The sequence below is a fragment of the Octopus bimaculoides genome, chromosome Z (assembly GCF_046866305.1).
Source record: "Octopus bimaculoides isolate indiv1 chromosome Z, ASM4686630v1, whole genome shotgun sequence".
NCBI classification, from domain to species: Eukaryota; Metazoa; Mollusca; class Cephalopoda; order Octopoda; family Octopodidae; genus Octopus; species Octopus bimaculoides.
The window spans coordinates 9,376,518-9,394,356 of NC_142944.1; the positions used below are offsets into that span (position 1 = coordinate 9,376,518).

Sequence of the window (17,839 nt, forward strand, 5' to 3'; positions counted from 1 at the left end):
TCAGGCCCTTGGCAACTAAACATACAAAGGAAGTACATATACTCTTTTACTCTCTTTTATTTGTTTCAGTCATTTGACTGCGGCCATGCTGGAGTACCACCTTTAGTCGAGCAAATCGACCCTAGAACTTATTCTTTGTAAGCCTAGTACTCATTCTATCAGTCTCTTTTGCCGAGCCGCTAAGTTAGGGGACATAAACACACCAGCATCGGTTGTCAAGCGATGTTGAGGGGACAAACACAGACACACAAACATATACACACGCATACATATATACAACGGGCTTCTTTCAGTTTCCGTCTACCAAATCCACTCACAAGGCTTTGGTTGGCCCAAGGCTATAGTAGAAGACACTTGCCACGCAATGAGACTGAACCCGGAACCATGTGGTTGGTAAGCAAGCTACTTACCACACAGCCACTCCTGTGCCTATATATATATATATATATATATATATATATATATATATATATATATATATATATATATATAAATAAATACACACATAAATATCTGTTGGTTCACCAGAAGTGATAACTCCCAAGACTCAATACAAATGTAGAACACTCTCTATTACATTATAATGGAAAGGCTCCACTTTCCAGTTCTCACAGTTGCTCATTTCCAATCATCAGCTGGTAAACCAAACCCCTGGTTTTCTTTTGTATAACCACTGCCTGAATATTTCATTGAAATTTGAAATGTAAGTTTGATGAGAATGCTTATTGTTATGTTCTTTTATGTAAAAACCTTTGTGAATGACCCATGCAAAAACAGCTGCCTCAAGCTCACCATTTTGATTTTGTTACTGGTTCTTGTGTTAATGTTATTATCAACATCTTAAACTCGAGACAGGCGAAGAAGTCATGAAATTGTGTTGCAGATATGCGCGCGTGTGTGTGTGTATGTGTGTGTGTAAGTGTATAAATATGTTCATATATATGTGTGTGTCCACACAGGCACATATAAAATGAATACCCACATACACATGCATTGTTTGTAAAAAAACATTGATTAAAAATAGAAATAATACATTTCTAAATCTCTCAGAGAGACTTATGCAGTAGTGATGTGATGAAGTATGCTGTCAACTTAATGTGACAGTCCCATGACGGGAATAATACTACTGCTATTTAGCCCTAGGAATTAGCACCACTTCCTGTCGGCCTTGACACATTTCCTGTGTCCTTATGTTTACAAGGGGGAGACAAGCACCTCCACTTAGCTAAGCCTGCATCCAGAGACATGTTTCTGAGTCTTTGCTCGTCGTCAGTCTGGAGTAGCAATGGCCTGCTAGTTGGAGATGCCTGTGAAGCTCTCTTAAACATATAATTCTAGTGAAACACATTCACTGATTTCAAAATTAGAACTGTGAGTGGATTTGGTAGACGGAAACTGAAAGAAGCTCGTCGTAGATATGTATATGTATATATATATATATATGTGTGTGTGTGTCTGTGTTTGTCCCCTCAACATCGCTTGACAACTGGTGTGTTTATGTCCCCGTAACTTAGCGGTTCGGAAAAAGAGACCGATAGAATAAGTACTAGGCTTCCAAAGAATAAGTCCTGGGATCGATTTGATCAACTAAAAGGTGGTGCTCCAGCATGGCCGCAGTCAAATGACTGAAACGAGTAAAAGAGTAAAAGAGTACATATATATATATATACACACACACACACACACACACACACACACACACACACACACAGAATATATATATCTAGGACTATAGCAGAAGATATTTGCTCACGGTGCCACACTAGTAATGGTAGCTCAAAGAATTTTCAAAATTTTTACCAATCCTTACCTCATTCCAAATGTGATTGGGGCAAAGTGAAATATCAAGATCAGAAAAAAAGGAAAAAGTGGGTATTAATATCAGGTTTTGGAAATGATAATGCCAATTATACGAAGACTAGGCAAATATGTTCCTGTAAACTATAGCTGATGGTAGCTGTTCTTTGTAGGCAATGCTTTCTGTGAGTTTATCGGTATTTTTGTCAAGGAAGGTTTAGACACTAGCTTGTCTTTTTCACCTATCAAAATGCAGTGTATAGTTGGCCCTGTGCAAAAATGGACTCTGGAAGGCAGATTCCCCAGATCTTTACTTATTGTCACTGTAAGCACAAGAATGGCAGTGCGGTCCAGAAGATTGCTTTCTTTTAACTATGCGGTCTTGGGTTTGGTCCCACTGCATGGCATCTTGGGCACATAAGACTAAAATGCAGGTCAACTAAAACATTGTGAACGGATTTGGTAGACAGAAACTGAAAGAAGGCGGCGAGCTGGCAGAAACGTTAGCACGGTGGGTGAAATGCTTAGTGGTATTTCATCTGCCATTATGTTCTGAGTTCAAATTCCGCTGAGGTCGACTTTGCCTTTCATCCTTTCTGGGTCGATTACGCACTAGGGTCGATATATTTGACTTAATCCGTTTGTCCTTCTTTGTCCCCTCTGTGTGTAGCCCCTTGAGGGCAGTAAAGGAATAAGAAACTGAAAGAAGCCTGCATAGTGTATAGATATATGTGTGTGCACGGGTCTGCGTGTGGGCATGTATGTGTGTGTGGTCTAGGCATCAAGTGATGATTGTAAATGAGCATCATTGTTATACAAGCAACAATGTTCCTTCCCAATATTCTGGGAGAACATTTCTGGCCAAGGGGCAAATATTATTTGCTTGGAAACAGGTGAGGGTTGGTGACAGGAAGGGCATCCAGCCATAGAAAATTCTGCTTCAACAATTTCTATATCACCAATGCAAGAATGGGAAAAGGGGATTTCAGTGAGGTGAGAAACAAAGGCAAACACACACACACACACACACACACACACACACACACACAGATGTATATACATATCTATATATATAAATAAGTAAATAAATATTAAGTAATATAAACATACAAACACACAAATATGGCAGGTTCCTTGTCATTTCTGTCTATCAAATCCATTCACAAGGCTTTGATTAGCATGAGGCTATAGTAGTGACACTTGGCCAAGGTACTACACAGTGAGACTGAATCCAGAACCATATGATTGGAAAAGCAAACTTTTTACCACACAATCACACTTGTGTCTATATATATATATATATATATATTGTTAGCATTCCGTCGCTTACGATGTTGAGGGTTCCAGTTGATCCAATCAATGGAACAGCCTGCTCGTGAAATTAACGTGCAAGTGGCTGGGCACTCCACAGACACGTGTACCCTTAACATAGTTCTCGTGGATATTCAGCGTGACATAGTGTGACAAGGCTGGCCCTTTGAATTACAGGTACAACAGAAACAGGAAGTAAGAGTGGGAGAAAGTTGTGGTGGAAGAGTACAGCAGGGTTCACCACCACCCCCTGCCGGAGCCTCGTGGAGCTTTAGGTGTTTTCGCTCAATAAACACTCACAACGCCCGGTCTGGGAATCGAAACCGTGATCCTATGACCACGAGTCCGCTGCCCTAAACACTGGGCCATTGCGCCTCCACACACACACACACATATATATATATATATATATATACACACACACACACATTCATATACAAACATAAACGTACATATACATACAAATACATATATATGCTTATGCCCACACACACATGTGCACTTGCATATTTGTACATACATATGCTTCAACACACATGCCTGTACACTTGTACACATTCACAGAAACATGTAAACACACACACACACACACACACACACACACACAAATACTTAAGAGACTTACATGGAAATAATCCCAAAACAACACAAACAACTAACAAAAATCGAAAGTTAAATTATTTTCGTTTCATAGTGGAACGAAGAAATCTCCTTGTACAAATATCTTGTATTTTGGACCCTTCATTCTTAACCCCTTAGCTTTTAAGCTGGCAATATCTGGCCCAAATATTCTACCTTGTTCTATGTTCAAATTGACCAGATCTGTCTTCTCACACCTATTCTACAACGTCATTCTAAAAATAAAGATCATCAAGGCTATGTAATAGCTTTGATGATATGATGTGGGTTGGCTATGTCCTGTTTAACACTTTTGCTTTCACATTATTCTGTCAAATGTAATGTTTATTTACTCTCACTGTTTTGAATCAATCATGCTGTTATTTCTATTTTGTAACTTAGATTTTGATTATGTGGCACCTTAGTTTTAAAATGACATTGTAGGGTAGGTGTAATAAACTAGATCTAGCTAGTTTGAACGTAAAACAAGAATATTTGGGCCAGATATGGTCAGTTTAAATGCTAAAGCATTAAACTGGCTTATTTAAAAAACGGAGAAAAGTCTGATTAGAGAGGCCAGGGGAAGTGTTGGGTCAAATATGAAGAAATGGTTGTGGTAATAGGATGGAGTTTAGGAGAGATAACATGGAGAGATGGAAGTGAAGGGAAACAGATGTAATATAGTTGGTGTAGGGCAGTGAAATGGCAGACATGATGGTGCCATTATGGTGCTGGTGGTTTTAGCTACAGTTGGGGTAAGAGAGTGAAATGTGCTGAGATTAGATCTCAGAGCCATGGATGGTCACAACTGCAGAGGTAGTGGAAGAGAAGGAGCTGGGAGGAAAGAATGGTATGTTTTGTGTGAGTGAGGGACGGGATAAGAGGAAGTCAAGAGAGGAGTGCAGGTGGGTGGGTTTGTAGAAACAAGTGAATTCTAGGGAAGGATAGTAGATGAAGATCATGAATAAGTTGAGCTGTTCAAGAATGGGACATCTGGTACTCGTATAATAATCCTTTCTATTAAAGGCACAAGGCCTAAAATTTGGGTGGAAGTGGGGGGGGGAATTATTAGATTACATCAACCCAGTGTTTCACTGGTACTTAATTTATCAACCCGAAAAGGGTGACAGGCAAAGTCAACCTTGGTGGGATTTGAACTCAGAATGTCAAGGTAGACAAAATGCTGCTAAGCATTTCACCTGGCAAGCTAATGATTCTGCCAAGTGGTAAATCTGGGCCATATTTTAGTTATGTTATATTCCTTTATTTTGTTAGAAATAGCTAAACAATCGACTGTGTACAAGCTTATGTCCAAAGAGTGAGAGCTAAATTTTAGCTTACTTAGGACAAACAATTCGAACAGAACTCAAACCTCTGCTCCACCAAAGCAACCCATCATGACATCAAATGAATTGTTAATACCGTTTATCCATTTAGGGCAGTGAGCTGGTAGAATTGTTACTATGAACAATATAAAAAAAAAGTGCCTAGCAGCATTTCTTCCAGCTTTACACTTGAGTTGGAATACCACCAGGGCTGACTTTGCCTTTCACCCTTTTGGGATTGATAAAATAAGTACCAGTTGAACATTGGGTTTTGATGTAATCAACTTACCCCCACCCCCGCCATCAAACTCACTGGTCTTGTGCCAAAGTTTGAAACCAATATCATTCTTCCAAGCAGAGTTGCTGCTGAAATGCAGAGATTTCCTGGAAATATGGTCCCGTTCTGACAACTCCAGTATTACCAGTATTACAATATATCTTTTTAGATTCTTGGCTTATGGTGGAGAAGGATGTTAACTGGATGATTTAAAGTGAATGACAGCAGTTTTTAATATTGTTTAAGTAGTTAGCTGGACAACAAAACAGAAGTGGCACAAAGGTGGTGAGCTGGCAGAAACGTTACCCTGCCGGGTGAAATGCTTAGCGGTATTTCGTCTGATTTACGTTCTGAGTTCAAATTCCACCGAGGTCGACTTTGCCTTTCATCCTTTCGGGGTCGATAAATTAAGTACCAATTACGCACTGGGGTCGATGTAATCGACTTAATCCCTTTGTCTGTCCTTGTTTGTCCCCTCTATGTTTAGCCCCTTGTGGGCAATAAAGATATGAGAAGTGGCACAAAGGCAGTAACAGATGTCAGTATACATAGGGTCAAGAAGAGCGTATTGAGTACAGACAGTCTGATGCAGACTGTTATAAGCCTAGTGAAGGGGGAGGAGGGTAGCATAGTGATGAAGATATGTTTGTGAACATACATGGCTTAGTGGTTAAGGTGTTGCATTCATGATTGTGAGATTGGGAGTTCGATTCCCAGACTGGGTGTAGCATTGTGTTCTTGAGCAGAGCACTTCAATTCATGTTGCTCTGCAATCATTTTGACATCTGACATGTGGTACCCATTGCACCTGTACAGGTAATGTTGATTTGATGGAAGGAGTGAGCTTATGTCTACACAAACATTCGATCACTATAAACAAATCATCTGTGTGGTTGTTCGATAAGATATTGTTGAACCCTCATATGTTGTCTAACGACAAGAGAGTCCATCACACACACACAGATATATATTACAGGGTTCGGTGGGTAAATTGTCGCCATTTTATATTTTTACTTTCACTCATGCACATTGTTTTTGATTTTGACTACACCATATAGTAGGGTCAGTTGGGCACCGTCTGTGAGAAAAGCAGCGCCATGGTGCAATTCAGTCTTCCAGAAATTTAGAAACAACATACTGTACTGCTTGGCATTCATGCCGGAAGCTCCAATATAAATATATGGTAAACACACAGAACAACTATTGGCTTGCTGTGTCCTCAAAACAAATGTACCAAGAGTGATGAAAATCAAACATCCAGTCAACACCATGGTGTTTCAAGTGATCACTAGTGCATAACTTACATTTTGCTTAAAACTTCATCTTCTAATGTTTACTTTCATTTTATGATACACTGCTTATGCACAAAATGCTTAGCTTCTAAATTCTAATTGGGTAAAAATGGTCAAATTTTGAACCTCTGTAACATTTTTCTTAAATTATTCTGGAATGAATTAATCACAAACTCAGATTTATCAAGAAAGAGTACATCCATATACTAAATTTTAAAATTTGCACGTAATTTAAAAATTTTTAAATCTGTAGCAGCAACAGAAAAGATTTCTCTCTCTCTCTCTCTCTATTTGTCTATCTCTTTCATTTTCTCATGGAAACCTTTCTCATTTTCTATAAAAGTATATTGTTTGATGTGTGTATGCATGTCTGTAAGGAATTTCATTAGGATGAGAGAGCAATTTAAAAATGGTATGTAAAAGGTAATTTATTTTAATAGCATACTTTTAATAAATATGTTTTTTTTTCAGACACACACAAAGTCACTTGATGCAGGACGGTGTTGAAGATTTTTTGTTGTTTAGGGGAAAAAAATATTGAAAAACACCACTACATGTCAGAATGTAAAAAAAAAATAAAACGAAGAAAACAACAGGTGGTCATGGGATGTGCTAGAAACAACAGCTAAATCTCCCTTAAATCACCTTTAGATCTGAAAATTTATTTTGAAATTATAAACAGACACAAACTGTAGATTTGGCTTGTGCATATTTTAAAACTATGATTAAAAAAAAAAAATTTTGAAAAAAAGCCAAAGTTTTATGATCTATGAAATTTAAAAAATTTCTACGTTTATGTATTCATTTTGCAAGATTCCTGATGTGAAATCATGTGTTGAAAGAGATATATTTTAGGAAGGTCTTTTTTTTTTCCTTATTTTATTTTTTTTTGCCAAATAAGTTTCACTATTGTTTTTAAATTACATTTCATTTTCTGTTTGAAAAATAAGAGATTATAATGGTGATCACTTATTTCCCACTTTCTTTTTTTTTTTTAAACCTTCAAGACTTCTCCTATCATCTTAAGTGTCTAGTACAAAAAAAAAACATATACTAAAATTAGTACAAAATTCATCTTTTTTTTTTTTACCAGAGGTATCTCCCACTGTTTTTTTTTTTTTCGTGCAAAGTGACAAACAAATTGGACAAAATCCGTCTGGAAGGGATTGGGGGAAGAGGGGTTTCCATATATTTTCAAAAATTTTTTCCATAAAAAACTTCGCCTAATTGTTTGTAAAAGTATGGTGAAAATATTTGAAAAATTCCAGAGAAAATTCAACTTTCAAAATTTTAGTTTCCCCTGTCCCCACCACAATTTCTTAATTTGTAAATTTCTTTGGAATTTTTTAATTTTCTTTTTTTTATCCATATAGAAAATTACAGGGATTATGAATCTAGGAAATATATATCTTTTTAAAGTTTAATTTTTCTTAAAGAAACAATCAATGCCCCTTCATCCACCTTGCTTAACCATTACCTACCTACTTTCAAAACACTCAATGTTTCACTTTTGTCTGATGTTTTAAGCATGCATAGAATTGTACTGAAATAGCAGATGTAAAGAATACCAAACCACCACCAGAAAACCTGACATGCTAGAAACAACAGGTAAATGACATTATTTTTGAAGAAATTTCCCTGCTTTCCAAAAAGCTAAAAGTGAAACATTGGGAGTTTGTAGCTTTTTGAAAGTGGTGAAGTGATGGGTGGATGTTGGTGAAGGAGATTTTAGTGTTTCTTTAAGAAAAAAGGAAGAAAATTCTTAAATATTCTTGTAGATTGCCAAGAAAAAAAATTTGGAAGAAAGTAAAAAGAATGAAAAAATTGGGGTGTGCTGGGGAGGGAGAAAAAATATAGGAAACGTGTTTTAGGGGTGAAATCCTAATCCTCTGTGTTGAAAACATAAGAAGCAGAAGTTTAGAAAAAAATAGGTGGGGGACACAAATGTCATCTCAGATATGCTAGAAACAACAGGTAAAGAACAGGATTTCTGGGCAAACTTTTTAAGCTTATATCGAAGATCAGGTTTTTAAATATGTTCATCAGAAACACAAATTACAGAATAGAAAATGGTCATTTCAATTAGATTTGAGCTGAAATTTTGCACGTGCACACAGCAAGGAATAATATAATTCATACAGAAATTTTACCTAATGTGTGTGCGCATGTGTGTGCCAAAGAAAGTTATTTTATGGCATTCTTTCATTTGAAGCAGCAAAGTTTTCGACTCGATCATATGGGATAATATGATTGTTCGTTAATTTCCATAAAATTTTGTTATTTCTTTATGCTTTGAAGAGAACAGAAATTGAAAGAGGAGAAAGTGAAAAAACGACATTTGCTTTGAAGTGACAGCAGAAAGTGAAAGATATATGTATGTGTATATGAAATGGACGTGTGTGTGTGCATGCGTGCATGCATGTGAAAGAGAGAGAGAGAAAGAGAGTGAAGGTGTGTGTTGTCATGCATGTATTTTTTTACATTTATGTGTAATACTCATTCGATTTTTCTCTCTCTCTCACACACACATGCACACATTTTTCATATACATGTACATAAATACATCTGCATAATCTCTTTTGCATGTATGTATGTGTGTGTGTGTGTGTGTGCTTGTACATGTGAGAGAGATAGTGAGTGACTGTATTTCCTCATAACATAGAGAAATCGATGTCTTTTAATGGAATTTGTTTGGTTGTGAATTATTTTAATACAATATTCATGTGTACATTTTCATAAATGTTTGTCTGAGTAGAATTCTACACATACGTGAAACATTAGAAGCAAATAGAAATATTACCCCAAAATGACCTCAAAATTGTGCAATCTGACCTTGTTTCTGAGGTTATTTTAAAAGTAAAAAAGAGAGTTGTGCCAAAAACAGTTTATTTGGTAACCTTTATATATAGAGAGAAACAATAAGCAGCTATCTTTATTACAGTACAGATATGACGAATTCAGAGAAACAGTACTTTCATTATTCACACATTTTCACTCTCAAAATGCAACACATTGTAATTTTAGTTCACATTGAAAATGTGAAACTATTTTCATTCTCTAATGAAACTTGGTCGTTGTAGAATAGTGTCTTTCAAATAACTATAGCTGGTTGTTGAGATAACGCAGAAAATATGTAAATGAAAGTAAAGTTTATTTACTTGGTGGAAGATTACTGAATTTTTTGACACCCCATATGTCAAAATCAGCAAGGCAGTTTCCGAATGCATAACATTTGCACACACACTCTCTTTTATATATATAGATATACATATCATCATCATTAAAACATCCATTTTCCATGATGGCATGGATTGGACAATTTGACAGGAACCAGCCAGATAGAAGACTACAGCAGGCTACTGGGTCTGTTTTGGCAGGGATTTTACAGCTGAATGCTCTCCCTAACACCAACTACCCTGCGAGATGGACTGAGTGTATTTTTTATGTGACACCAGTACAGGCGAGGTCAGTTTTCGCATCAGTTGTCAAGTGATGGTGGTGGGGACAAACACACACACGCACGACAGGTTTCTTTCAGTTTCTGTCTATCAAATCCACTCACAAGGTTTTGGTCGGCAAGTGGTTATCATAGAAGACACTTGTCCAAGGTGTCACGCAATGACACTGAACCTGGAACCATGTGGTTGGGAGGCCATACTTGCGCCTTGCATATAACCCTTGACTGTTTTCCCAAATAAGGCATCTCATAACCCACACAGCTTTGGAATCATAAAGTGAGTGGATGGTTGCTCATGGGAAAATTAACAACAAAGCTAGTCACTTGTTACATTTGTAGACATACACAGAAATATATTCACACATACACAGAAATATATTAACACACACATACACAAATATATTCACACACACACACAAACATACTGGCTCCCTGTCAGCTAAGATGAGTTTCCCAATTGATCTGATCAACAGAACAACCTGCTCATGAAATTAACATGTAAGTGGTTGAGTACTCCACAGACATGCATACCCTTAACGTAGTTCTCAGTGAGATTCAGTGTGACACAGAAGGCGACATGTCTGGCCCCTTTGAAATACAGGTACAACTCACTTTTGCCAGCTGAATGCACTGGCGCACTGTGAAATAAAGTGTCTCGCTCAAGGACACAATGCATCCCTAGGAATTGAACTCATTACCTCATGGTCTTGAGCCTATAGTAGAAAGGATTATTAATTTTTTTTATAACTTGCATTGTTTTGGCTTTAAAAATATTTAAAAAATTAAAATATTATATAGCCACACACACACACACACACACACACATGTATAATGTTGATGTCACAGGAATTTTATAGACTGACAGAATATGAACTAATTCCTTTTTTTTAGAATATCTTGAAGCAAACCCATAAAGCTATAAAGAACACTATGTAAATACTGGGTTTAAAAACCCTTGAAATGAAAATATCAAAGGCTACCTATGGGACTGAAACCCACAGCACCAGTAGACATGACAGGTGTTCTACCATTATACCAAAGCAATCCTTCAAATTTCTCTATCCCTTTTAGAAACTTACTAGTGTGAATTGTATGTTGTGGACATCATAGAATTTATAAGCTTTCCAGAGAACATGAATTTGTTCGTTTTTGGTATATCTTGAAGCACACACATTAAGCTGTAAAAAATAGTTTTGAATGTTGGCACAAGGCCAGCAATTTTGGAGCAGGGGAATAAGTTGGTTATATCAACCCCAATGTCATACTGGTTACTTATTTTATATCAACCCCAAAAGGATGAAAGACAAAGTCGACCTCAGTGGAATTTGAACTCAGAGCATAAACAAGGATGAAATGTTGCAAAGCATTTTGTCTGGGGTTCTAAAGATTCCGCTAGCTTACCACCTTACTGAAAGCTATAAATAACAACATATGAAATATTGGGTTGGAAAAACCTTTTGAATAGACATATGTACATATAACTCATGTTTAGCATAACATCTTTCTCTATGCAGACATATACCTGTAACAAATTCACTAACTTTTCTATTGAGGAATCAGTGGTGACCACCTAACCCTAATTCATCTGAATTTTTTCCAATGTATAGAGCACATAATTTCATCAAGAATCTTATGAACTGTGGTTCTACCCTTCTCTATTCATCCAAAATAGATTTTAAACCTGGTTTTAGATGAACACACCTTTAGACATAAAGGATAGCAGTGATCCACAGGTGCTCTAAGATCTATATGCATATAAGCGTCCTTTGTTGGTCACCTGGCATAAGACTTTTTATGGGCAGCGAAACCAGCTTTTAAAAGTGTAACACAACCACTGACATGAAAGGCTCTCTCTCTCTTGAGCCTTTACCATGCATACTTCCAACATCCAGCAGTTTTCAGGCATTGTGTTTCATTATTCGATGGGCAATACCATTTTTCGCAAACAGCATCTTCCTAGTCATAGCTTACCATCTGTTTAACCCCTTAGCATTTAAACCAGCCGTATCTGGCCCAAATATGCTGTCTGTTTTAAGTTCTAGCCCCAGCAGATCCAGCCTATCACATCTACTCTTCAATGCTATTATAAAATTTACGATCACATCATATTTTTAAAGCTACGAAATAATCTATGATTAATTCAAAACAAAAGTGAATGAAACAGTATTGCATTTGACAGAATAATCTGAAAACTAAAGGATTAAGGACTTAAGTTTTTTTTAAATTTTTTATGTGGGTTTTTGCAAGGGACACATAGTGAAAACTAATTCAACATAAAATATTTATTTCTGAAGCCTGAAATCTAAAATTGGATGACACAGTCAACCTAAAACATTTATCATTATTTAATGTCAGTTTTCCATGCTTGTGGACAGTGTGACAGGAGCTGGTAGGACTGCACCGAATTCCAATGTCTGCTTTGCACTTTGGCATCATTTCTATTTCTGGATGTCCTTCCTAACACCAACCACTTTACATAGTGTACTGAGTGCATCATCACCATATATATATATATATATATATATATATATATATATACATATACACACACCCACATCGCATATATATATCATCATCATTGTTGTTTAATGTCTACTTTCCATGCTGGCATGGGTTGGATAGTTTGACTGAGGGCTGGACCAGGCTCCAATCTGATCTGGCAAAGTTTCTACAGCTGGATGCCCTTCCTAATGCCAACCACTCCGAGAGTGTAGTGGTTGCTTTTACGTACCACCGGCATGAGGGCCAGTCAGGTGGCACTGGCAATGACCACGCTCAAAGGGGTTTTTTACACGCCACCTGCACAAGAGCCAGTCTGACGGCACTGGCAACGACCACACTCAAATGTTGTTTTTTCACATCCCACCGGAACATGTGCCAGTAAGGTAATGCTGGCAACGACCATGTTCGAATGGTGCTTTTTACGTGCCACCAGCACGGGAGCCAGTCAGCGGCCCTGGCAATGATTACGCTCAGACGGTGCTTTTAACGTTCCACTGGCACAAGTGCCAATCAGGTGATACTGTCATTGGCCACGTCAGCGACACATACATACTCACATTGCATACATATATATACATTTATATGATGGACTCTCCAGTCGAAGCCGACATATGAGCGTTCAGCTTTTTGCCGAACGATCTGCACAAATGGTTTGTTTATAGCGATCCAATGTATGTTCTGTACATTAGTTCACCTCCTCCATCAAATTTATGAAGTGTATGAACAAGTGCATGGTGTACCATACATTAAGGGTGTTGAAGTGATTGCTGAGCAATGTGAGATGAAGTGTTTTTCCTCAAGAACACAACTCACCACCCAGCCTGCTCTTTCAAACACCTCTGTTGTTGAGTGTAAAAATGTTCCCAGTCTATTTCAGGGACATTTCTCTTATTTTAAAGTAGAGTCAATGAAATTCATGCATGAAATGAATATGGCAAGGAATATATTGACACAAGCATCATGGATGGGAAATTTGGTGGATAGTTTTGTGTTCCTTTATTACCAGACTTGTTTCTCTAGTGTCTGTCCCAAATGCAAGTGGAGCCTCCTCAATGTGTAAGTTGGTTTCAGAATTGAGGAATCCATTCTTGGAAACAGAACTACCAAGATACACAAAAGAAACTATTACATTAAGTCTGATCCTTTAGACAAAGTATATTCAATTCAACATCACTCCTGGTGCAGGTGTAAACATCGCCTTAGATTTGCTTCAGTCCAAGAGCAGAACAGATACAGGAAGACAGGTTTATTAATTTTTGAATATCTTGTTCAAAGTGAGCCACGAGATCATTATTATCAGCATAGAACAAATTGTGAACTAGAGCTATAAATGCTTTCAGTTTAGCCTTGAAATGACCCAGATTTAAAAGTTTAACTGTTGTATTATAACGGACAAAGATCACACTCCTTAAATACATGAGCAATTTCAACTGCAGGATAGATGTAGAATAAAGCTGGTGTAAATATATATACACATATATATATATCCCCGTTTAGCATCATTATTACATAGACTGGTTCTGACAGGGCACCAAGGTAGACTTTCATACCTCTGTATAGTTACACAAACATATCAATTGACAAATGTGGTTATCCCAACTTTAACCAAAATTCCACAGTGCATTTTAACTCATCATGTAAAAGGCTTTTTGATTGATTAACAAAAACCTGATAAAGGAGAAGTTACTGCCCTAAGACCTTCTGCAACTGCCCTGCACTGGCACTAAAGATCATAACTGTGGCACCTCTATCAGATCTGAATCCACAATGAGACTCTGGGACAATGATTGACTATATCTGTGTGTGTGTATCTGTGAGGATTCAACAAATGTCTGGCAAATATCTTATCACCATTACAAAATAAGGAAATACCAAAGAATTTACTAGTTTCAGTTGACACCATTTCCCTTGTTCAGTGAACTGTGGAACTGGCAGACCTATTCCAAGCACTAACAATTAGTGTGGTCACAAAACCAGTCACAGCATCCCCACTTTGCTTACCATGTTAATTGCAATGACTTGTTACTGGAACTTACATTTTTACAATAATTCATAATTAAACTTTTATATTTAGAAACCTATGTAATTTAATTATCCTCAAAATTATGTCAAAGATACAGAAATGTACTACCAGAGGTGCATATGGCAGTTGTATGAAATTTGCAATAAACTACAGGTGGTATATGTGGAAGGTAATGTGTTAATAACCTCAGCCGACATACCATCAATTCCTGGAGTTTTTCCCGAAGTTGCTCTGATTGCAATTTTGACTTTTCTTTTAATAACATGGGGCTTTGAAAGGTTTTTTTAATAACTTTCTTACCTGTGTTTGATGGATTGTGAAAAACATCAATAAAAGGTTCAGAATAACATCATTATCAATGGTTAAGGTGGAGCCATTTCTGGGGCAGTATTTGATTAGCAATAACCAAATATATTTTAACATTCTATACATTGCTTTGGAGTTTGTTTTATCAGAACCGAGTTGGATATCGGAGAATATGTTCGACTACTACACGTTCTTCACTAGTCTTTGCAAAGTTGATTAATTATTGATGTTTCAGCACTTCCTCTCCCTTTCAACGTCCCCTGTAAATTAGGATTGTGCGAATCATGAGTTAATTGATGTCTGGAAGCTCAGTCGTTTCAATGAACCATTCTATGTGTTGGCGTGGCCCATAACACAAAATACTGCCAATAGTTACAAACTTTTAGCTTAAATTCTCACCACGAAGCAACTGACAACGTATTTTGCTTGAGCTTCACAAGAAGAGGCAGATGCCGCCAAATCTGCTTCCGAGTTTGTCAACAACCAGTCAGTTTAGAACCGTAAATGTTATTTGGTGTAAACTTATAACGAGCTGCATCACTGGAACATTGTTAGTACCAGGTTGTGATCCGCCCAACACATAGTCCGCATATTTATAATAACAAAACACTGTACATGAATAAGCATAACTATATATATATACATAAACATACTTATGTGCGACCCATAGAGTTATAAAAACACACATATATTTATAAATGTAACTATATACATACGCATATATATATATATATATATATATATATATATATATATATATATATATATATATATATATATATATTATAATATAGATACACACAAAAATATACATATCGCACGACGGTGTAAACTGCATATAAATACAAAATATATATATATAATGTAAACATAATTTATACATATAACAATATAAACACTGCATGTACATAAACACAACAATATATATATACACAAACATAAAACTATAATCAAATAACTTTATATATCTAACACAGACCTCGTCATAAGTTGATGTAAACATTTGAATTATTAGCTAATAAAAATACAAGCAACATGTAAGCAATATAAACTTTATATATATATATATATATTCTCATTAAGTGGTGTCTTGCACCGTTGGCCTTGTTGCGACCCAAACTTTGTGTGTAAAAATTGGCCAGACAGACGGACACTGTTCAAGTAACCAGTCGGACGAACGAAGTGCGCCTGGTAAATTCTAAGTGCCAACCCTCGTCACACACCATTATGTCATGCGAATTCTTGCTACGAATTACACAATTAGGGGTACACGTGTCCGTGCAAAACACTTAATTACTCAACGTGCCAGTAATTCAACAACGACGGACCGGTCGAGTAATTGGAACACTCGTATTCGAAGCTTACGGAAATTCCGTTTACTCAAATTCATATATATATATACAGAAATATATATATATATATATATATATATATATATATATATATATATATAAGCAGGAAGAATACCAAAAGACAGATATGTTTAAAGGTTCTGTCCAATAAAGGAATAAACTATCCACGTGTACTAGAAATATATACATACTTTTAAAAAGTGTTCAATGTGCAAGTGAATAAACATGAGCAATGAAAATAAAACGAAAAGACACGAAATAAAACTTACTTCCACGCAGACTGCTTCTTCTTTCGATTATTATCTCTTATTTCCTGAGTGTGTAAATTCACTGACCATCTTCCTTCGTTGTCAATAAGTTTGGTAGTAAGTATTTCCATTATCTGGTCTATCTCCTCCGTTTCTTCGTGTTCGCTCTCTCCCGAAGACGAGGAAGAGGAATCGCTGTCGCCACCATCTTCTTCGCTGTCAACGAGAACCACTTTCCCAAGTTTAGATTCCAATCTCCAGTGTGAGGAACTTCGCGTTTGGTGTTGGAGAAGCTGCAGGAATATCAAGTAGAGAGCAATATAGACGGACGACGAGGACACGTACTGGGGTAACTCGTAGAACACCATGTCTACGATGGTGGGGGAGGGGATTCCAGGAGAGGAAAAAGAGAGAGAAAAAAAAGGCGGCTCGACCAGAACGCCTGAGAATAAACAAAAACAACAGGAACGGCGTCGCCTGTCGAAATTTGTAACCATGCAAAACGTACAACCGGAACCACGTCACTTATTAAGAGTAACAAGATACGAAACAAACCCCCCACACACACACTACTAACCCGATCGCTTCGCCACCGCCGCCTTATACGTGAAAGAGGAAAAATAAACAAATAAAAAAGAGAGAGAGAGGTAGAAAGACAGAGAGAACCGTACACAGATACGCATGTACAAGAACAAGCATACTCGGCAAATATGAACACACACAAACACACACATTTATATATATATGTATATATATGTGTGTGAGTCAGTGTTTTGTTTGTAAATAAATATACGCGGAAGATTGTCGATTACGAGCACACACCTACTCGTACATACATACACACACACACACACACATATATATATATATATATATATATATATATATATATATATATATACGTGTGTGTGTGTGTGTGTATATGTATGTATATTATATATTATGTTATATCATATATATATATTTATACACTCATATTATATACGGGGCTGTCTTCGTAGCATTATAAAACCCCGGGCAAATAAATGCACGAGGGCCCTGTAGTATTTAATTATTGACAAGAGGGCCACCACATACATCGATCAGAATCGAACCCTTAGATCCGTGAGGCCCCCGGGAAACTGTTCATTGTGTCTCATGCTTTATGACGGCAGTGTGTACATACATACATATATACATGCATACATATATATATATATATATATATATATATATATATATATATATATATATATATATATATATATATATATATATATATATACGTGACACTTGCAAATGTCATCATTTTAACGCACGCGGATACATACATATATATATATATATATATA

General features: G+C 36.6%; 1 protein-coding gene across 1 annotated transcript in view; it reads right to left on the minus strand.

Annotated features, from left to right (window-relative positions):
• LOC106869661 (uncharacterized) overlaps positions 1–17,201 on the minus strand; it is an 87,414-nt gene extending 70,213 nt beyond the window's left edge. The window contains exon 1 of the mRNA XM_089365489.1: positions 16,530–17,201. Within this exon, the coding sequence (XP_089221615.1) occupies positions 16,530–17,005 (476 nt within the window). The 5' untranslated portion in view covers positions 17,006–17,201. The remainder of the gene's footprint in view (positions 1–16,529) is intronic.
• Between the last annotated feature and the right edge of the window lie 638 nt (positions 17,202–17,839).